The following is a 22,430-nucleotide window of genomic DNA, read 5'->3' on the forward strand; positions in this document are numbered from 1 at the left end:
TTAACTTTTACCTCTTTGAGAAAAAAATAACTAAGAACAATTTTTCATTAAGAATATACTAAATGTAAACAACTTGCAACTGATTTTACAGTGGCTCTTAACAGAACAGACACTGACCTTAAAGGTACCATTGGGATACTTCATGTAGGAAACAAGGAATATGTCCACAGGGAGGAGAGCCGAGGTTATCAAAGCTATGGCCAAAGCACATATTGCTGTGATTGTTGAAATAACTTCACTATCTTGTCGACTCTGAAATTTGCGGATGTAGATCCAGCAGAAAGCCAGGATCACCTGAAAAAAAAATTCCAGTGAAGATGATTCAGAAATATTATGGTACATTTAGTGAAATCACAGAAAACAAAACTAGAAAATTCCTGAAGAAATTTAACTGGGGCCTGCCAAAGTGTGCCCGTCGGTTTGGACCCAGCGTTGTGATGCTAAGAATTACCATCGATGCTAAAGAAAGCTGCAATGTAATCAATAGCATGTGGAGAATCACAAGAATGTTAAGTAAGCTGGACATGCAACATTCAGTATGATAAAGTAAGTGTATTAGCTAAAATGAGCAAATATGCTAATGTAAGCATAAATACTTTCAGTAGCATGTGGGGTATCATTAGAATGTTTACTGTCATTTACTTACTCCATTAAGTATACTAAACATGGCTAATAAGTCTGAAAAATAGAAAATAGCTTATTTAAGCTAAAAGGCTAATGCTAATCAACTGCCTTGCTGCGCAAGGCAGTTCCCTAACCTCGGATAAACAGATAATGCAGAATGATATCACTGCACCGCCTGCGGCGGTGCACTGTCCAGAGGGGCATTTTGAGGCTTTTATTTTGAAATTTGCAGTAAGCTTCATATTAAATGCCCACACTAATCCAATGTGTAAGAGTGCTTTGGATAAACCAGTCACATAAAGCCAAAAAGAGCAATTACATGATGTAAAAATTCCCAAGGCTTTTATTTTGAAATTTTTGTTAAGCTTCATTTGAAAGGGTCAAAGTCATCCCATGTGTAACAGTCATTGGATTAAATCAGTCATATAACGCTCAAAAAAGCAATGACCTGATGTACAAATTTTCCAGGGCTTTTATTTTGAAATTTTCAGTAAGCTTCATTTCAAAGGGCCAAACTCATCCCATGTGTAACAGTGACAGGGTTAAATTAGTTATATACAGCCCATAGCAGCAAGTTTTTCTAAAGGCCAGCTCAGTCCTCCTCTGTTTTAACTGAACTAGTAGTTAGAACTACAGTGATGCGTATTTGTAGTCCTCAGCAGCTCTCCTGCTCTGGGTTCCGTTGCCATGGTAAATAATCCTCTCTGCCAGCTGTGAGTGAGACATCCAGGGGAGACAATTCTCTGTTTGAGCCAGCCAGTTTGACTAAAAAAGCATTGCAAAAACTGTTTCCGCTCGGGAACCGTAATACATATTCGAAAACCGTTTGAAGCATATGAGAGGGCTATTTGTCGCCTCACATAGTCCCGCCATTCATATCTCTACCTCACTCACAGTATTAACAGCGATGAGATAAAAAAGTGTGTGCCAAGGTCTGAAATTTTTCAGAAATACATGGAAGTGAATCAGTGAGATCTGTCTGCTACCCTGGCGCATGACTTTGCTCTGAAGCACCTGGAGAGAAAACTGTAAGCGCTAGATAATTTTTGAAAACATTTGACCGGAGCAGGCACGCGATCAATGTCATGACCAAGTTTGATACCAATCATGCAATATTTGTGAGCGTTAAAAATTATTTGGGGTCAAAATGTCGCTCTGACTTTCACTCTAGCGGAGCGGCCTTCACACTCTGATTTTTCCAAAAATCAAAAACTTTGGGTCGCTTAGAAAGAAGTTGTGGACAAACCATAATTCATATTGACGTGCTGTCTTCACTTTAAAAGAGATCACGGACGTATCTACAAAATGAAGTTTGAATGGCGTTTCTACATAAAGTTATGACTACACAGAAAATCCTCAAAAATAGGGTATTTTCAGGAGTTACTGGTTGCCTCGTCCCCGTGACGACGAGAGATGCACCTGGTGAGCTCGTTAGTGTTGTTGGGGTCGTTTTTTGCTTTGTTCGTCGCCATGGAAACTCCAAATCCCACCATAAGTAATAGCACACCTCCCGGGATCGAGCCGCACGTTTTGATACCACTTTTGTGGGTGGGCTCGCAGCGGTACGAGCCGCATTCACGGTGACGGAAGAATAAGTTAAGAATAACTAGAAAATTCCTGAAGAAATTTAACTGGGGCCTGCCAAAGTGTGCCCGTCGGTTTGGACCCAGCGTTGTGATGCTAAGAATTAGCATCAATGCTAAAGAAAGCTGCAATGTAATCAATAGCATGTGGAGAATCACAAGAATGTTAAGTAAGCTGGACATGCAACATTCAGTATGATAAAGTAAGTGTATTAGCTAAAATGAGCAAATTTTTTTGCTTTGGATAAACCAGTCACATAAAGCCAAAAAGAGCAATTACATGATGTAAAAATTGCCAAGGCTTTTATTTTGAAATTTTTGTTAAGCTTCATTTGAAAGGGTCAAAGTCATCCCATGTGTAACAGTCATTGGATTAAATCAGTCATATAAGGCTCAAAAAAGCAATGACCTGATGTAAAAATTTTCAAGGGCTTTTATTTTGAAATTTTCAGTAAGCTTCATTTCAAAGGGCCAAACTCATCCCATGTGTAACAGTGACAGGGTTAAATTAGTTATATACAGCCCATAGCAGCAAGTTTTTCTAAAGGCCAGCTCAGTCCTCCTCTGTTTTAACTGAACTAGTAGTTCGAACTACAGTGATGCGTATTTGTAGTCCTCAGCACCTCTCCCTGCTCTGGGTTCCGTTGCCATGGTAAATAATCCTCTCTGCCAGCTGTGAGTGAGACATCCAGGGGGAGACAATTCTCTGTTTGAGCCAGCCAGTTTGACTAAAAAAAGCATTGCAAAAAACAGTTTCCCGTTCGGGAACCGTAATACATATTCGAAAACCGTTTGAAGCATATGAGAGGGCTATTTGTCGTCTCACATAGTCCCGCCATTCATATCTCTACCTCACTCACAGTATTAACAGCGATGAGATAAAAAAAGTGTGTGCCAAGGTCTGTAATTTTTCAGAAATACATGGAAGTGAATCAGTGAGATCTGTCTGCTACCCTGGCGCATGACTTTGCTCTGAAGCACCTGGAGAGAAAACTGTAAGCGCTAGATAATTTTTGAAAACATTTGACCGGAGCAGGCACGCGTATCAATGTCATGACCAAGTTTGATACCAATCATGCAATATTTGTGAGCGTGAGGGCGAGTTAAAAAATGATTTGGGGTCAAAATGTCGCTCTGACTCTCACTCTAGCGGAGCGGCCTTCACACTCTGATTTTTCCAAAAATCCAAAACTTTGGGTCGCTTAGAAAGAAGTTGTGGACAAACCATAATACATATTGACGTGCTGTCTTCACTTTAAAAGAGATCACGGACGTATCTACAAAATGAAGTTTGAATGGCGTTTCTACATAAAGTTATGACGACACGAAAAATCCTCGTGGCCAGGGTATTTTCAGGATTTACTGGTTGCCTGCCCCTGACGACGAGACTTGCACCTGGTGAGCTCGAGTGATTTTGGGGTCGCTTGCTCTTTACGTCGCCATGGTAACTCCAAATCCCACCAAAAGTAATAGCTCCAATGCCGGGTTCGAGCCGCACGCTTTGATACCACTTTTGTGGGTGGGCTCGCAGCGGTACGAGCCGCATTAACGGAGACGGAAGAAAAATAAATAATAAAGAGGCATTCTATTGGGTGTAGAACAATAGGTGCCTGCCATGCAATGCATGGAGGCAGTGACTGACTTGCTTCGCAAGTCAGCCACTGCTCTCCTTATGCATTGCTATGGGCAGGCCCCAATAATAATAAAGAGACATTCTATTGGGTGTAGAACAATAGGTGCCTGCCATGCAATGCATGGAGGCAGTGACTGACTTGCTTCGCAAGTCAGTCACTGCTCTCCTTATGCATTGCTATGGGCAGGCCCCAATAAACAAATATTGGCACAAAATGTCATTCTTAGCAGCATTAGCATCAGCGTTTTTAAAAATATACAAATTCCAGATATGATAATGGACTCAAGCAGCAGATTTTTTACTAGAATCCAGTAAAATAAAAATAAAAAAATAAATGAATCTTTAAGATTTAATGTAATCATACTTTATTCAGAAGACAGAGGTTTGACGTTTTACCCAGATATGCTTTCAGGTTGCAAAAGTCCATGGATGTCAGTGTAGAAATTAGAAAGAAATGTTATCAAAGTGTTGAAACAAGTGGGGAGTCCATACGTCTACACATACAGAGAAGCCTATCTGAAGCTGTTCAGAGCCAACTGATCAGAACATATTATACCAATTTTCCAGGATCAGTAACAAAACTGTGGTTTAAAAGAAAACAAAAGAGTGACTGATTAATACAAAGCAAAAATGCATTTTTTTTTTTTTTTTAGAAATTACATAAAAAAACTTTTACATAGATTTAAGTAAATTAAACAAGCCAGTGACTCCATTTGAAACTACTAGGGTAACAGACACCCCACAATTTTAAAAAAGGAGAGATTTGACAGGTTTTAAATCTAATTATCTAAATCTAATCGTATTCTAGACACAAACTGCTGCAACTGCGGACACTGCAAAAAACAGCTACTTAATATCAAGGTCTGCCATTCACAGGCAAGATCAATCAATTAAAGGCTTTAAGCCTCTGGCTGCTTGTTTTGCCAGGTAATGACGCAGGCTTTGCATCCAAATAAGAGATGAGAGCGCTCGGAAAAGTGGGCAGAGATAAAAAGGTAATTTGTTCACGACAATGCATTCCTTTCTCAGTGGCGTGACTCTGAATGACATCAGACAAAATAACGCCTAAATCTTGACGAAGATCCTCCTCAGGTGCATATTTTGTTATGTAATAAAACAATTCAACATAAATAGTCACAGGCTCGTTCGTGAAACTGCGACGTTTCATACTGTTGTGTCTTTAACGGTTTAAAGACAAATACTAAGTCCGTCAACGGAACATTTAAAGAGTCTGAAAGTGTGTCATGGCTAAAGCGAATCCAAAGCCAGTAGTGACGTTAATACGCTGAAGCTACATTGCGCAGATAGCGCAAAATAAAACCGAATTAATCGTCGGGAAAACGAGTCTAATTAAAATATGTAACAATTATGTCTTTCATAAAGGGACCAAAAGTCATGTTAATGTGCTTACCAGGAGAACAACTGTGAAAATTGACCATCCGATCACAGACTCTGAGAGTAGGGACTGAGCCGCCATCTTTACTTCCTGTAATAACAAACCCACGTGTTCATGTTACGTCACCTCCTTGCGTGCTGCAGCTTGCGTAAATTCTCCGCACTTAGTATAGAATGCTAAGATTTGTTTGTACGGAGCCAGGTGTCGAAATAAAAGCAAAGCTGGGGGAAACCTGCTTAGCCAAGAGCGTAAGCATAAATGTATGAACATTATTATGTTACGGAAAAGGTAATAAATCATTATCTTGATTCTACAAGTTGAAACGTTGTAAGATTACAAGGAAGACTAAGCAAATTGTGAAATTACACAAGTCCCCGTTTCTTTCAATGGTAGAAAATCAGGCAATATGGTAATTGTGAACAAAGGTCACAGGTGATCCAAAGTTATTTATTTATTTATTTGTTTTTTGTTTGTTTAAATATGGGAATAGCTAATCTCTATAATTTTAAAGACTACACATTAAAGAAACATATGGTATAGTAAATTATTAAAGCTAGGCAAGGACAATAAATATAGGGAAGTAAAGCACTTATTTTGGTTGTCACTTTACAACATACGTTTTTTCTGTCTACGTCCTGTGTTTTTAGCATATAAAATTGAAGGAAATTTATGAATTTGTAAGGTTTGTATTTAAATACAATACTAATCCACAAAGACAAACAATACTTTCTAAAAGCATTAATACACCTAGAACATTTTCACATTTTATCTTGTCACAACCATAGACTACAGTGTATTAAAAACAACAAATGTTTCAATATTTCCAACAAATAAAACTGAAAAGGGGGATGTGCATTATGTTCTCTTTACTTTCCTTAAAAACATGAAGTCAAAATGTATGCATCTGTATGTGATTTAACCTCAAAAAAATACAGCTGTTCTGTGAAGTCTTTGGAGGTTTGTTAGAAAACATTAGTGAACAAAGAAACCTCTTTGGAGTTTTGTTAGAAAACATTAGTAAACAAAGAACACTACAAAGACCAAGAGACACACCAGACAAATCAAAGTTAAGCTTGAGGAGAAGTTGAAAGCAGTGATTATGGTATAAGACAACAATCCAAACTTTGAGCATATTCCTTTTAAACACTTTTAAATCTGTTTTTAAAAAACAGAAAGTCCATTGTACAGCTGAAAACCTGTCAGGACATGCTCATACACCTAAACTGACAGGTCCAGCAACACCCTTGCAGGGCCTGTCAGCGATTAGAGGGTTCCAGAGATCCCCAGCATATGTGGGAGAATATGTTGACAGGACAAAAAAAAAATCTATGCAATCCACAAATGTGGTTTTCATGCAAGAGTAGCATAAAGAAAGCCATTGTTATAACAGCCAGGAGTTTTGTCTGCAGTTTCCCATATTTAATATGAGACACAAGAACAGACATCAGAACACAAAAGTAAAATTGTTTTGACTTTCAAAACTATAATATTCTGAACATAATTCACATGGAAAAACCTGCAGTAGCAGCATCATCCTGACAAAATACTTTTAGTCCTGAGAAAGGACAAAGAAACTGGATGGAGTTGATAGAAAAAAGTAAAGTTTTTTTTTAACCACTATTTTACCAGGAAGTCCCTTGATATATATATATATATATTTATTTTTTTTTTTTTCAAATGAGAATAGGCCAACATGCACATTGGTAAACAGTATACAAAACAATAACCAAAAGGCACAGGCAAAACATCATAAAATCCAATCAAGTGCTCCCAAAATAAACTACCAAAGATATAATAAAGGACTAAGGCTTCATAAAATAATTTAAAATGAAAACATATTTTGTCCTACTATTCAGTAGCGCAAAATACATATAATAGAGAACAGGTGGTCAGACTGAACCAAATATTCAATAAGGGGAAGTTATTTAAAATATGAAGCTAAATTGAAAACAAATAAATCAATATAAACTAAACTAGATCTAATATTAAATGTGTAACTGGAATGTAAAATACTGAGCCTGTAGATGTATTCCATTTGTATTTGATTTGCGGTTGTAATTACTTACTTCCTGGCATTTATCTGTTCCAGTGCCCCTCTTTCTTGGATGTGCATGATTTTCAGGGAGCTGAAATGTTATTGGATTTCTAGTAAGATTCATTATTTTTCTTTATCGGCATTCAAACTGTGTGGTGTTGGCTTTAGTCATTCCGGTGCAATAGTGTATTACCTTGTTTATTATTTGTAATTCTGCTTTTCTTTTGAATTGTTTTATCAGACATCAAAATGTATTTTACATTTTTTGTCAGTTTTGATTGTGTGTCTTTTTTATTCTGCCTTAAACAATAACTTAACTTTAACAACTGTTCCACAGCATTGTGGCATAATGCAATTATATATTTATGTTTTACAGTAAAAATGGATTTTCACCAACTTAGTGGCAAGCAAACTAAAGATTAATCACTAAAGGCTGAAACACAATGTATAATTTTGAATAAAATATGCAGTATTGGCTAAAAGATTATCATAACTGTAACTCTTTAGAAATAGCGAGCTTTTGTTGAAAACACCATTCTTTTCAGCCCTCTTACAAACCATCTTTGTGTTTAGCACATTGATTTCTGTATTATGTTTTTTTTTTTTTTTGTCTATGGTATTCCTTAACTTAAAAAGTCACACATACTGAGAAGATTTTTTTTTTTTTTTTTACTGAAATTACTCTTTTATCTATTAGATTTCATTACAGAACTTATCTGAGGTCACTGATTATATTCAATGCTGAATGTTCAACTTTGTGTTGGAATTTTGTTTAACTCATGTCATTCTTTTTCAAATCTGTCTCTTTGCTTTGCAAATCTAGAGCGTGAGATTTTTATTCAGTTTTTTGTGAAGTACCACATATTCTAAAAGACTGCACGGACATCTATTTTAAATTTTACCTCAACCATACCTTGCATATTTATAGTTCAGACCCAAATCTTTTTAGGGACTCACAGTGTTACTTCAGGGATTGTCCTTTATTTAGTGTGGCAGATTGTCCAATTAATTCTCACCAGCCTCCTTCACCCTATGAAAACCTTCCCCATAGCATGATGCTACCAAAATCATGTTTGTTGGTTGGGTGTGGTATGCTCAGGGTGATATGCAGTATTAATGTTTTGTTACACATAATCTTTACACATGGCTCTCAAATTAAGTTGAGAGCCATGTGTAACTACTAATAACCTGTAGTCATTAGATTGTTATCTAACAACAATCTAATAACCTAGCATAGTAGAAACTACAGTATCTTGCAAAAGAAAAGCAGTGTCTCACAAAAGACATTTATACACCTTGAACCTTTCTCATATTTTTTCACACTATAACCAAAAAATGCAATAAGTGTCAGTGTAGATTTATGCTATACCAAGGTGAATTCAAAGAAAAAGAATACATAAAAACGGAAAGGAAAAGAATACCTCTGTAGTGATTAGACAGTTATCTAGATAACTATCTAATCTGTAGTTATCTGTACAGATTAGATAAAGTGAAGTAGTCATGAATAATACAATCTAAGCTTGAAACCAATACATATTTAGTGACGAAAAAGAGCCAGACTTCACTTTGATAAGGTTACCATTAATTTATATTCTTTTATTAATCTTGAGAGAATGACAAATTTGTTGTTATGACACAAACAATGTTACTGTATCTATTTATTCTATTAAATATTTTATCTCCATGCCCCTGGCTTTTATGCACAGGTGAACTCTCTGAAATAGTAAACAGAGTTCTTGTATTTTCAATGAACACATGAAAGGTTATGTAGGCATACAGATAATGTGAAATCTTTGTCTGATGCTTTGCCATATGTAAACACAGTAAATTGTGAGGAGAAAGAGACAGGTGTTTTGCCTCAAAACCTTTTCAGCAACAATGGAGTGATTCAGCCATAGAAAGAAGGAGTACACATGCAAAAGTAAACCACGGTTAGCCACAAGTGTTTGCTGAGCTTATGTTCAGGCATAGTCAGTTAAAATGGGATGTTGCATCTGTTGAAACAGATACTATGCTGAGCAAGAAAAGTCTTTCATTTGTCCTGTGGATCTGCTTTCTCTGGAGTCCATTTACGTAAGCAGGATAGATTAGGCACCGTTCTTGTTTGTTTTAGTGGATAAAGTGCTTTTATTCTATTTGATGGCGTTAGATCAGTTTACCTGTAAATTTCTGCCACTGTCTAAAATGTCAAAGCATTTCATTATGATCATTTGATCAAACTGAAAACTGTTCATACTTAACTGAATGGTGTGGAGACAAATAGCTAAAAGAAATGACCATAAAATATTAGGAGAAATACATTTTATAATTACCATTTTTGGACTTACTAAATATAATTTAAAGTACTGACCAGCACAAATTCATCATATGATTTAGTCCACCTGTTAAGTTTCATTATCACCTCTGATGATAGTGGGTCCTGACTAATGAATGTTTCTTGTTGACATAGCTCTTTATGAAGATTGAATGAACGTTTGAATAGCCACATTAAAAATATAAATGAAAAAAGTTATATTGCAGAGCTTTTTCTTTCTCTCTTCACAAACTGATAGATAGCGTTGCTCAAATAAGTTATTGCTGTCATGGCAAAAGGAAAGTACAGTCTCTGTTAGTTCCAAGGTTTAGTGTATAAATAATCTTGCCTTTACACAGTTTTAAAATAGTCCAAATCCAACATCAAGGCTCCCAAGCAACACAGATTTAAAAATCCACAATATGTACATGAATCCTAAAAAAAGTACCATTACAATAATGATATAATGATATCCATTAGTAGCTTAAAGAACTACTAGTGAACATTTTTTTTTTTTTTAAATCGGCATGGTAATTTAAAATAAAGTAAAATTACTTACAATAAAAAATCTGAAAGTCTCTTACAACCTCCCTGCCTCCCCAAGACTACTAAGGGTAAATTCTGGCACTGGGTGTAACACAAAAATCAGTTTGATAACCTAAACAGTTGGTGTCAGTAGCAAAATATAGTTTATTTTACAGTTCAGGTAAAATCTCAATCACTACAAACACAGGGAAGCTTTAAGCTTCTGGGTCTCCAAGGCCAAAATAACAAATAAAACACCCCCCTTATAATTATAAAATAAAAAATAAAACACTATCTAGAAGAGAACGGAAATAAAAAAAAAAGTACAAAACTTGGACTAACCACAAAACAGGAGAAAACAGTTAAACAAAATGGCAGAGAACCCCTACCAGCTTCCACTGTGAATAGAAACACAACTTTAGTTAGACACTTGATGCTTCACAATGTGCTGACAGCAAAAATCTTTTAATTCCCCACAAACAGTCAGCTCACAGGTAAGATCACGTCAGATCAAACCCCAGAGAAAAAGGGATCGGACATCTCTGGTATGAAGCTCTTTATGGGGTGGCTGATGAGCTCCAACACATTACACCTGTGGCAGCCAGGTAGAACTGAAACACAAAGAAAGAGCTCTTTCATGAAGAGAGCCCCTAGAGGTCAGTGACTGTAACAAAGTCAATGCGGGATTTTGTATTTAGACCCATTTTTAACTGCATTTACAGCTGCAATTTTTCTTGTTTATGCCTCTACATTTTCTGCATATCTGAGTACATACTTTTACTTGTTTCCTTATTAAATAAGCAAAATCTAAATCACACTGAATAGTGTCAGTGAGAAAAACATTTTAAACTGCTGCCTCAGAATCTCAGTCTGGACTTTAATTAGATCATTTCAACTCTTAAACTATTCCATCGCAGCTCTGGTTGTTGGTTTGGATCCTATCCAGCTTTATGGAAAATATCTACAACACCCTCATGTCTTCTGCTCCATTTAACAGATTTATTTCCTGTTACCCCGTATTGATCTCTGAGATACTCTGACAAGTTTCCCTGTCCTTGTTAAGTAAAGCATCCTGATACTGCCATCACCATATTTTTACCACAGGGATGTGCTTATTTTATGTGCAGAATTTACGCAAAAAAAATCTTGCAAACCGCACACATGTTATCTGAAGGCTTTCAACAATCCTTCTTGCCAGTCTTCCATCAAAGTTTAATTCATGGAATGCATGGCTAATAGTTCAACAGATTCTCCCACCCAAGTTGTGGATCTCTGCATGTCCTCTAGAGAGTTCATGGGCCTCTTAGTATCTCATTTCCTTCCTGCAAACTTCTACACTTCTACATGCCAGTTGTGTTTTGTGATATCCATAGTGGTATTTGCTCACTTACGTTCCCTGACAAATGTTTTAGGCCTTCACAGAACAGCTGGATTTATGCTAGGTTAAATTGTTACTGACTTGGTTAATTATCAATGAAGTTGTTTAGGCTGGGGCTCATTTAAGGGAATCAGAGTAAAGTGGTGAATATGAGTACATGTCGCACCTTTCAGATTTTTGTGTTAGTTACAAAATTTCTTTCTAGTGTGTGTGTTTCTAAATTTGTATGTATCATTTTTCTTTGAATTCACCTTGGTTAATAGCATAAAACTACACTAAGACTTATTCCATTTTGTGGTTGTAGTGTGAAAAATGTGAGGAAGATTCAAGACGTATGAATGTCTTATGTAAGACACTGTTTTTCTTTTGCAAGATACAGCAGTTTTTTTCTTTTAAGGAAAGTCTGCGAGCCTTCCCCAAATCATTCATGCAAATTTACAAAACAGATTGTAGATAAGTGCACAGAAATCACAGGGGTATCACATAATTCTGAAAGGGCATTTTCTGTCACATCTTTGGGTGGATTTTCGGGGGATTCTGTCAAGGGAACCCCAAAGATATAAGAATGTCTTGGGGTCAGAGTCAGTATGCCCTTCTGCTGTTTGGCAGAGCTCCCTTAGCCCCCTGTTATCTGGCTTTTTAATGTCTAATATAGTGAAAATGTCATGAAAAATATCTCTCAAATGGCACTGCTAGAAAACTGATATTTTTATATTTTGAGAGAGACATTCTTGAAAGCTACTGAGATTTGTACCTGTACCTCAGTAAGAGGGATTCAATTTTTAGCTGTTCACACATAAAAAAAAACAACAACAGCAATTTGTCAGCTTGAAACAACATGCTATTGACTCAGGATGGTCTGTCCAATGACACCATGAGCACATTTTTAATGGGACTGCCAAAGAAATACTTGTGAGAGTTCCTGACAGCTTTTGATTATGTGAAGATTTTAAGGTTAGCTCAACCAGAACCCCTGCCGTCATCATAATCTGCCTCACCCATAACTGAGCAACGCCATATTTTCTTTAGCAATCCAGCAAGTGTGGGATTAGGTCCAAATGAATGTGGTGGAAAAATAATGCCTCCCATTCCCAGAATGCTCATCATGTCTTGTGAAAACAGTAAAGAAATATAGGCAAAATTCCTACAGCTGTGATTAAAACTAAAACTCCTTCATATAGGCAGTGTGGTGTATTCAAAGTTGCAAATCCTGATGTGTATATAAATTTTGTTGTGATGTCTTTAATTATCTACAAATTGCATATTTCAGTTATAAAATGCTGTTCTCTTCAGGCTGTAGAAGCCAATCTAGGACACCCTGCTGTTTCCATATTTCCTTTCATCATGCATAAGGTTTGGAATTATGAACAAGATAGAGTGCATGCAGGAAGACATTATGGTTTGTGTCAAAATGAATACATCACATTCTGTATTACAACTTGACAAGGCCTACCAGCACAGCACTGTTTGTAGACCTTCACCTGTGGTGCTTGATGCAAAAAAAATCTTTAAAAAAGAGGATGTTCATAAATGAAATTAATTAATTGTGAAATATAGCAGAGAATGCATATCATGTTTTTGGAGACATTTTCTTTGCAGTAAATCTCAGGAGCAGTGAGAGACTTTATAGAAAAGCATAGCTTTTTTTGATGACTTAAATTTTAAGGTAAAACAAAAATAAAACCAAACAAACCAATTTGAAATAAAAGCTGAAAGAATAACAAGAGATGTGATTGTCATTCATATTGCCAATGGCAGGAAGAACTCTCTGATGGAACTCAAGGGAGGGCTCAATATATGTGCTTTCACAGTATTTCTTGTGCTTGTAGTAACTTAAGATCCCCAAATGAATGCTGTCAAGAAAAAAAACCATGTAATTTTTCAAAATCCCTGTCTCCCCATGAATAGTAAAGGCTGAAAGACTTGCTGCAACTCAAATCTGAACATGCATGTATGCGTATGTGGTTGTAGTCTCCCTAAATCAAGATTGATGATTTAGTGATTTAGGAAAATCCAGACACTCAAAAAAAGCTAAGTCATTCTTATTGCATTCGTTTCGGAACAATCCTGGAAATTTGCTGTTATTTTAAAGATGGTGGGGGCAGGGAGGGCAAGTTAATGTCATCTGTCTAAACATTAGCATGTGTGCAGCCTGAACACCTGTTTCTCTCTGTTGGAAACTTTGATTTGTTGGAGCTCACTTTAGGAAAGCTGATGTGAAAGTGTCTTTATTTATTTATTTATTTTATTTAGTTTGGCTTATGTATTTGGCATGTCAAGAAAATCCAGTTTTCACTGGATTTAATTTTGCAGAGAACACTCACAGGACCTGTAAACATGTTGACATTCAGCTTAACAGTGAATGTTCAAGCTGGTGGCTTCCATATTTAAGTGTAGTATTGTGTTTTAATCTTTTCACTAAAATAGCATGCTATTTTGCTACAATGGCAAAAGGATAGGAGCAGACGAGGCTGACACAACATACATCCAAACTATATTAATGCTTACAGCCCCACAAAAGATTTAATTAGCACAGAACGTGTTGAAGGACAACATTCACCGACTCAACATGATGTGCATTAAAAAATACACCTATGTTATTTTCATGTAAATATGAAGTTTCTGCTTGCCAGCTAACTCTTCAAGTTGGAGCTTCCAGATACCATTATTTACCTATTTTGTTCAGATGCGTCAGTGATTTAGATAAAGCTATCCAGTTCAGAAATCTGTTTGTGCAAGAGGCATCCAGTATTTGTAAAAAGTGACATTGATATCTATAAGTTGATAAGCAACCCCTAATATCTCATTTGTAAACATTCTAGGAAAAACCAATGAAAGTTAATGGTGAAGAAGTCATAATTTAAAGTTAATCTAATAATTTTGTATTTGTCAGAGCTGGGAAACATTTTATGCCCACTTAACTATCCATAGATTATTTTACATTGATCAATGCTCACTTGAGCTCTACTGTGCAACATAGAACACCTAAAATATTCCAAAAACAAAAAGGCTTGCTGTACAATAGTGGATGATTATATTTCTAATCATTGAGGAACAAATATTGGTATTTAATTTGAAGTACCAGATTAAAAGGTTTTTATCATTTTTAATTGAATTTCAAAAACATATCAGTTTCTCTGGGTCAAAGCCTAAAATATTTCAGTTAACCAAATCTGAATTTGATCATGGGATACTAAGCATAAATGCTTTAAAACAGCTATTACAATTTATGAAAAATATATATTTCATTTGTGAAAACTTTTTGAATCTTTTTAGGCATTAGAACCATCTGAGACTGAGACAATTGTGAAAACACACTATATAGATTTATGTGAATTACTTTTTATTACATTGAAAATTATTGTTCTAGAAAACAAGGTTTAAGTTTAAACAGCATTTTTTGTGTGTTCTTAATGTTTGAACATTAGTACATTACAAAAAAGTTATTTTCTTGCTATGCTGGCTTCTTCATCTTTCTGTAAGTGTTGGGAAGTAGAAAGAGGGGCTTGCCCAGGGTCACATTTATGTAAGAACCCACTGCTGTCAATGGATTATGTCGGATAATCAGAGTGTATGGGGCTCATAATATGGTGTAATTGTCGTTGCTGGCAAGCTTCATTGTCTACATGATGAAAAGCCAGGTATGACTTGGACCAAGATAAAAACTCTGGTGTGAGCACCTTTTGTATTTTCACATTCACTTTTAATCTGGGGAGCACTTACTGCAAACAAGACACAAAAAGCCACATTAAAGGCGAGCAAATCCATACGATTCAGGCCTTTCTACATTCAATTTGGAATAAATCACAATACATCAAACGGTAGTTAATTCCCGCACCTGCTCTGTTAATAAGAGCGCTTGTTTGAACTGCCTTAGGGCATTAATTTTCCCCTAATAAGAAAGCTTTCAGAGTGTTTGCAGAAGTCTCTGTCAGTGTATTTCAGTAATAATGACAGAGTGGGAGGGCCACTCAGTGCAACTAAAAAGGACCGCGATCGGAGCGGGCGATCCCACTGTGACTTTTATTTCCAAGTCCCGGAATCCGGAGCTGGTCTGATCGTTATCACGCATGGATTATGGTGTTATTGCTGCTTTTGATTTGTTTTTGCTTTAAAGGAAAGTTTATCAGCACCTGTAAGTAATCCCTTACTCATTAAAATATTCCATTATAAGTTATATATATATATTTTTTTAATGATATATTTTTATACTGGGAATAACACCAAAACTCGCTTTATTACGGTGTTATTTTGTTTTCTCTGGTCCTATGAAATTAATGTTATTTTTGTTTTTATTTGTCCTGAACGGTCTAACTTCAAGGCACATGTCTCATGAGCTGCTGTCTTTCTCTTTTACAAACGCTCTCTCTGCCGCGACAAGCCAAACGTGTAATTCGTCTCTTTGCAAAACTTGCTCACAAAAAAGTGTAAGATTATGTCGTTATCTGAAGACGGCTCTAGATTTGGTGGTTATTAAAGAATATAAGCATGCAGCCAATCAGCATTCGGGCAGGGAAAGACGCTTCTTTCCATAGCGACCGCTTAGTGTTAAACTACACTGCATTGACGGAAAAAAGTGTCTGAGGGGATGATGGAGAGAAAGTTAAATGCCTGAGTCTTGTCCGGGCTCTTTTCTCAAGCTGTGACACAATGACTTGGCTGCTACATTGTCGATTTAGAATATAAATCGATGCAGGCTGACAGCAGATGTTTCACCATCTCTGCTGTCTGTACCTTAAGGAAGAACCTGAAATCTTTTTTTGTAGAAAAACAGTCTTATTTGAAGGTGTGGAAAAGCAGTAAATGCAGTGCAATGTTTTGCATTGCAAAACTAGGCTACACAGGAATAACATAACGCCTTCTCACAGACAGACATGTGATACCTGCGCTGGGCTGCTTCTCTACTACCCATGCATGCTTGAAGTTTTAAGTGGCACTCGCCTCATCTCCAAATGCCATGACAGCCTTCTGCGGGCCTGCATGCACAAAACTTTATGATCCAATGGGAGATGAGCATGTGCACCCATAGAAATTAATCTCGGCAGGAATATTTATTTGGACAAGACAGTGAAGGAGTAAAAGAAAGTTAAATGAAGAAGTGCTACTAGTTGCAGTGTACAAATAAATTAAGTTAGTATCTGTGTTTTGTTGAGTTTTGTGGCTTTTGCCCACAAAAGAGATACTGAGCTACACCTTAGAAGTATTAGCCAGGTAATTTTACTGGCATTACAGATGCATTGCTGCTAAAGTTAGATGGTTAAACTGGTTATTCAATCTGGTATTATAGTCAATTAACTGAGGCTCGAAAGTTACTCTTTACTTTGAAAAAAAAAAAATAAATAATATATATATGCTTCTTTATGGTATTTTACACCATTTTCTCTTTTAGGTGTTACCATTATGTTTACGTGCAAGTTTTCTTCAGTTCAGAAATTACCCACATCTAATACTGCTTCAATTTAGAAACTCATCCACAGCTACTTCATCCACAGTGATGCTTATACTCTGGTATGCATGGAATCCTGAAGATTTGTTTGGCAGCTTAGGCAAATGTCTTTCCGAACTTTCATCCTTACAAGTCACATCCTCGATGAAGACCGCTTCAGAAATTGCCTAGATCAAAACACGCCAGAGTGACAAGAGACAGAGATCAAGAGTTTTGTATTATGAAAGCCACACACAGAGAGAGTTGGAAACATTATTTCAGCTTCCTGTTTAGGTGGCATCATGACCCTCGATTTTAAGCTAAGCTCTGCATGATTAAATGCCACAAAACCCCAAGTAGGATAGCTGAAATTTATTTCAGGTTAATCAGATTCAGGTCTTTAAAAAAAAATAAATAAAAAAATAAAAAATCCTTTTATTCACACCCTTAAAATAGTATTTTTAAGGTGTGATTAAAACAAAAATTTATTTTAATAAAATATTTTAAGGGTGTGTACATTTATGCAATTAGTTGTAAAAGATGGAGTACTCATTTAAGAGCCATTCTAAAGTTTGACTATTTTATAAGGTCACCTTGGCTAACAAGCTACAGCAGTTTAACACAAACAAAGCTACGGGGTAACGATCTTACTGTTGTATACTGTTGACATCTACATTCATCACAGGGTCTTAGATGCTAATGATATCATAGGAATGAAAAGCACAAAGGTGCAGACTCCTTGATGACTGGCACCTTTTGAAACCTCTGATTACACATGTTAGTCAGGAGTAAATTATTTCTAATAGCTTTTAGCATAATTTGCCATTAGGGTGAAATGTTTATTTCCACAGTAGTACAACTTTCATTAAAGCTAAGAAACCCAATCAAAAGACAAAATATAACAGACATTTTCCCTTTTTAGATGTAAGAATTGTTTAGAAGTTTCTGTCATAAACTTTCTAAGCTACAACATTGAAGTCCAGCAGTTTCTCTTGGTGAGCTGAATGAAACTAATTAAAGTCGGTTACTACTGCAACCAGGATAATAGGCCTGTATGTTTAGCCCATTGTTCGCCTCTCCCTGCTATTAATTAGTGTGATCGCTGAAAGCGATCACTGTTATCTTCTCTCTGTATTGTTATATTTTACCCTGTCTGTGCATGGTTTGCCCCGCACACTTAAAACCCCCCCAAAAAAACACACTTCATTCTAAAGCTATTTTTGCTTTTGTTTATCATTATTTGAATTTTCATCTGCTGGGCCAATACTGACAAATCTATCAAACTCAAAGGAACTATTAATTCCATAATACGACTTCTCTCCTTTAGTAATAATAAATTAGAAGTTTTTTGTTGTTGTTGCAACAAGATATCCACTGTGTATGAATGATAACATCATCCTTTACCTTAACATCTGTAGATTTGAATCCTTTGCCATTAGGTCATTTTGGGACAGTAGTAGCCATGTTTGGGCAAGATACTGGAAAGCAATCCTTCAAAGCTGATGCCACACATGTGTGTTTCTTTTAGGAATTCTAGGAATTGTTTAACATTCAATTTATTTATCCAGTTCAGTTTATTTATACAGTGCAAGTTCACTACAAGTTTCATCACGTAGCACTTTATAAGATAAACAGGTCCGAATGCATATCTGAATATATACCAATACTGAGGTCAGCTCAGTCATCTCAACAGGTCTGAATTAAATCCTTGTTATGACACAATGTAGCATTTATATATCTTATTTGCAGCAGTAATTTCTTTCATAACTGTTTCCAAGGAAGGAGACATAATCAAACACTGAACAAAATAATGCCATCAGCAGACAGAGAAAACAAAGTTATTGGCATAAATGTTTTGCTGATTTCCATTTACAGGAAACAGACAAATAAAACAGTACATATTAAGCAGATTTTGCTTGCCACAAAATAACAAAAAACAAACAAACATTCTTTATACTCAGTAAGTCTTGAAAAAGTAAAAGCACTACATAATTTTCTGAATTAAGAAATGACTGTATTTGCTTAATAGTGTTTGCCTCATTTGACAAAAAAGGTGGGCTTTGTGGAGTGTCTGGATTATGTTGTAGAAGCAGGACTGCCTATTAAAAGGATGACTGTCACTGGTTTGTTGTTGTCATTAGCTGCTAATTGGTTTACTTGATTACAACCAAATGCATTTCACCTATGCGAGATAGGATCCTTATTACACCCAACGCTTTGTTCTATTCGCCTTGGAAATTGGAACTCGTAACTGGAGAAGGTATTACATCCGAGATGAGAGCACTCTAAATTTAATTGCAGGTCAGAAAACATTTGGCATTTGCAAATTATTTTAGTGCTAACAACTAATAGCAATACAAGAAAGTAACAATGTATATCTCTGTATTTCATTGGTTCAAATATTAAACCTATCCTTGCTCATTTAGATGTTGTATAGTGCTGTGTGTGTCACTGGTTTAATGGAATTCAACCCCCCTAATCAACTAATGAATAGTTTCCACCTGCAACTTTCACTGGATTGTATGTTTGCAGGAGTATTATTGGCTAATTAACTAACAGCAGCTCAGGGTTAAGCTTTGTTCACACTGCATGGTTTTCGGGGAAGTGTTAGTGATCGGTTGGCATGGTGAGTTGGCACAAAAATTGGTGTTAGATGGAGTAAACTCTGGAGGAGTGTGTAATTGTGTGAGGGGAGCCAACACAACTTCACCTCAGTCAGGGTCAAATAAACAGGTCTCAATTTTTTGCGCTCAATCTGGCTGCAATTGGTAAGTGTGAACTTATCAATGGTTAATTTACAAATAAAATTCAAGAAACCTCATTGATTACAATCACATAGCCATAAATAACAGAGATACTTGGATGTTTAAGACAAAAGCAGTAAAAAGGAGTTTAAGAAGCAAATCTTGTGAGAACTTATTGACATAAAACTAACAATTTACATAATGTACATGAAGGCAATTAACAAACTGACATTGCCGGAAAAAACTGAATGAAATATTGACTGTGGTATGACATACAAGAAAGCTATTTATCAAAAATGCTAAGCAATCCACAGATGGATAACGATAACATCAAAAGATGATATTGTTATGGATTGCCAAAATTGTTCCAAAACCCTTAAATGACCTCAAATAAATGTTATAAATTCTCAACATTAGTGTAGCAAAATCCTTATGTGGAAAGGATCTTTTTGAAAATATACTTCTTAAACTCTTCAGATATCAAAGATTTAAGCCATTTTGTTTAGCACATTGAAATAAGTTTTAAATACTTCTTTGAAGGTTTGGTCCTTGCTTTTCTTGACTTAAAAGCAAGTCTGTTTATTTTTTTCAGTTTTTTTTAGAAATGATGTGTTTGGACAAGGTTGAATAGCGCCTACACGGTTTTGCGAATATCATGAAAGTTTAAGGTGTAGAAGTCTTTTAGCAGCTTCCTGAAGCTTTTTGTAAACTTCATCACCCCAGAAAACCTTACTCCAATAGTACACTGTCTTGATCCTTGGGTTGTACATTTGTTGACATCAATGACAGTATTTATGCATTTATTCAAAATTAGCTATATACTTGAATTATATCAGTATTTCTAAAATGAATTTTAAAGCAATGTTCTTCTACTTTTTTGCAGCTTTGCAGGTGGGCTGCGTTTCAGCATCAGAGCCATGAATTGCTACTTGATAAGATGGGTTGCTTTCGTTTGGATTGTGAACTCAGTTCCCTGTGCTTTTGGAATGGTTGTGAGCGAACAAACAGGTATATTAGTTTGTTGGTAATTCCTTTTCATCTGACGTTCTGAAACGCTTTAAAAAATGATACCATTTAATGATAAATGTGATGCATGAAAGATTTAGCAATGGAGTGTGTAACCTGTAAAAAATTATTAATCTTTATGAGTATTATTTAAAATTTAAAGGAATAACCAAGGAGATTAAGGCAGAATGTCTGACATTAATTCATTGAAGTTCTGCATTCAGAAAAACAATTTGAATGCACAATTTAAAACATAGTCTCAAAACATTTTTCTTGGCTGCTTTTCTATAGGTGGTGTATGTCCCTCTTTGAGTGTTGAGGATTACAGATTTTCTGATGTTTTGGACCGTCCTTTACAGATTACGGGTAAATGCTGATATAAAATATTTTATCCATTGAGAACTCTACTATAAGTTTATATTATGACACATTATGGCTTTGTTCACAGGATTTGATCTCACAGAAAAATTTCTTCTCCGAAAGGGAACAGTTACAGAAGAACTGCCATCATTTCGACTGGGAAACAGCCCTCTTATAAAACCAACAAAGTAAGTTGATTTTTAAAAAATTGGATGTCCTATTGCAGATTATTGTTTTTCTTCCTGTAATATTGATTTAAAAGAGAACAGGGGAGAATGTTCCAGTTATTGAGGAATAACATTTTGGGGCCTTTCTTTGAAAGCATACTTCAGTGAATTGCAAAAGAAATGCTCTGACCTGGGATTCACTATGTTGTTATTTTCCATGACCATGGTATAGTGAGCCAAACCTTTACTATGCATAATTACTGAGATGGTCATGGGAGTGTGGCTGTTCAGTCAACATGGGATTTGTGGCTCAGGAGTTCTAACAATTATTCTAAAATGTACATTGTTTGGGTAGCTGTGGCAGTGTGTGGTGCTTGGCTAGGGCTTTTTAGTTTTTGTCGGAGCACAGCAAGAGTTGAGTCTGCACAAAGTCTGGCTTGTTACCAGTGTAAAGTGAACTGTACCAGTGCTGATGCTTGTCACCAATTCCTGTTTGTGATGTTCATGAACAACATGAACGTGTACTCGTATAGAAGATATTATCTGGTGTGGGAACCTCAGAGTCTCATATTTGCTTTTTGCAGATGATGTGATTCTATTGCTATCCTCAAGCCATGACATTTTGCATGCACCGGTGATTAAAAGCAGAGCTGATTTTCTGCTGTATCAAAAGTAACTTAAAGTGGTTCAGATATCTAATCAAGATCCCTTGTGGGTGCATTCATTTGAAGGTTTTCTGGGCATTTTATTTTGGTTAGTGACACCAAGGAAATGTTAGAATTTGCAGGAGGATCTACATCTCCCTTCTGACCTAGAAATGCTTTAGTTTTCCCCAAACACAAATGTCCTGGAGATTGTCTCTGGTAAGAAGGATGTCTGGTTATGTTTGCTACCTGATCTTGGATGGACAATGGGTGGTTTTCTTGTATTCAGATCTGGTGATTTTATCGGAGAAATTGTATCGTTACAAAATTCATGTAAGAGTTGAACTGAGACAAACCCACATATATCATGTTCAGAGCAAAAGTCCCATTTACCTCATTTAGTAAGGGCAAGCAGTGAGGTGAACTCGCTGACAGAGAATAATTTGAATTAATATATATTGCATTTATTCAAGAAATCTCCTTGAGGCTGAATGTGGGACGTAAAGGGACATAAAATCCAGATTATGTATAATAAGGTAGGAATATTAAAATAACTCTGTAAATGACACACTTAGGTGTCGTTTTTCTGGGAGATCATTATTCTCCAGCTAACTGGGT

General features: G+C 36.1%; 2 protein-coding genes across 7 annotated transcripts in view; one reads left to right on the forward strand and one right to left on the reverse strand.

The window, feature by feature from the left end:
• The window catches only part of lmbrd1 (LMBR1 domain containing 1), a 57,714-nt gene extending 52,351 nt beyond the window's left edge, over positions 1–5,363 (reverse strand). The window contains exons 1-2 of one of the 2 annotated variants that reach the window (XM_044136394.1): positions 5,252–5,363; positions 118–294 (exon numbers count right to left, since the gene is read on the reverse strand). In XM_044136394.1, coding sequence (XP_043992329.1) covers positions 118–294; positions 5,252–5,317 — 243 coding nt within the window. In that variant the 5' untranslated portion in view covers positions 5,318–5,363. Of the gene's footprint in view, positions 1–117; positions 295–4,236; positions 4,376–5,251 lie in introns of those variants that run through there. The other variant, XM_044136395.1, reaches the window with a different exon arrangement.
• A 10,124-nt stretch (positions 5,364–15,487) lies between these two features.
• Positions 15,488–22,430, forward strand: part of LOC122842560 (collagen alpha-1(XIX) chain-like) — a 128,542-nt gene continuing 121,599 nt past the window's right edge. For all 5 annotated transcript variants that reach the window (XR_006372582.1, XM_044136543.1, XM_044136544.1 and 2 more), the window contains exons 1-4: positions 15,488–15,602; positions 20,520–20,644; positions 20,933–21,007; positions 21,090–21,189. Coding sequence is in view for 4 of the 5 variants with exons in the window: in XM_044136543.1 (XP_043992478.1) it covers positions 20,554–20,644; positions 20,933–21,007; positions 21,090–21,189 (266 nt within the window). In the remaining variant the exon portion in view is untranslated. The remainder of the gene's footprint in view (positions 15,603–20,519; positions 20,645–20,932; positions 21,008–21,089; positions 21,190–22,430) is intronic.

The sequence above is a fragment of the Gambusia affinis genome, linkage group LG13, assembly GCF_019740435.1.
Source record: "Gambusia affinis linkage group LG13, SWU_Gaff_1.0, whole genome shotgun sequence".
In the NCBI taxonomy this organism is placed as follows: domain Eukaryota; kingdom Metazoa; phylum Chordata; class Actinopteri; order Cyprinodontiformes; family Poeciliidae; genus Gambusia; species Gambusia affinis.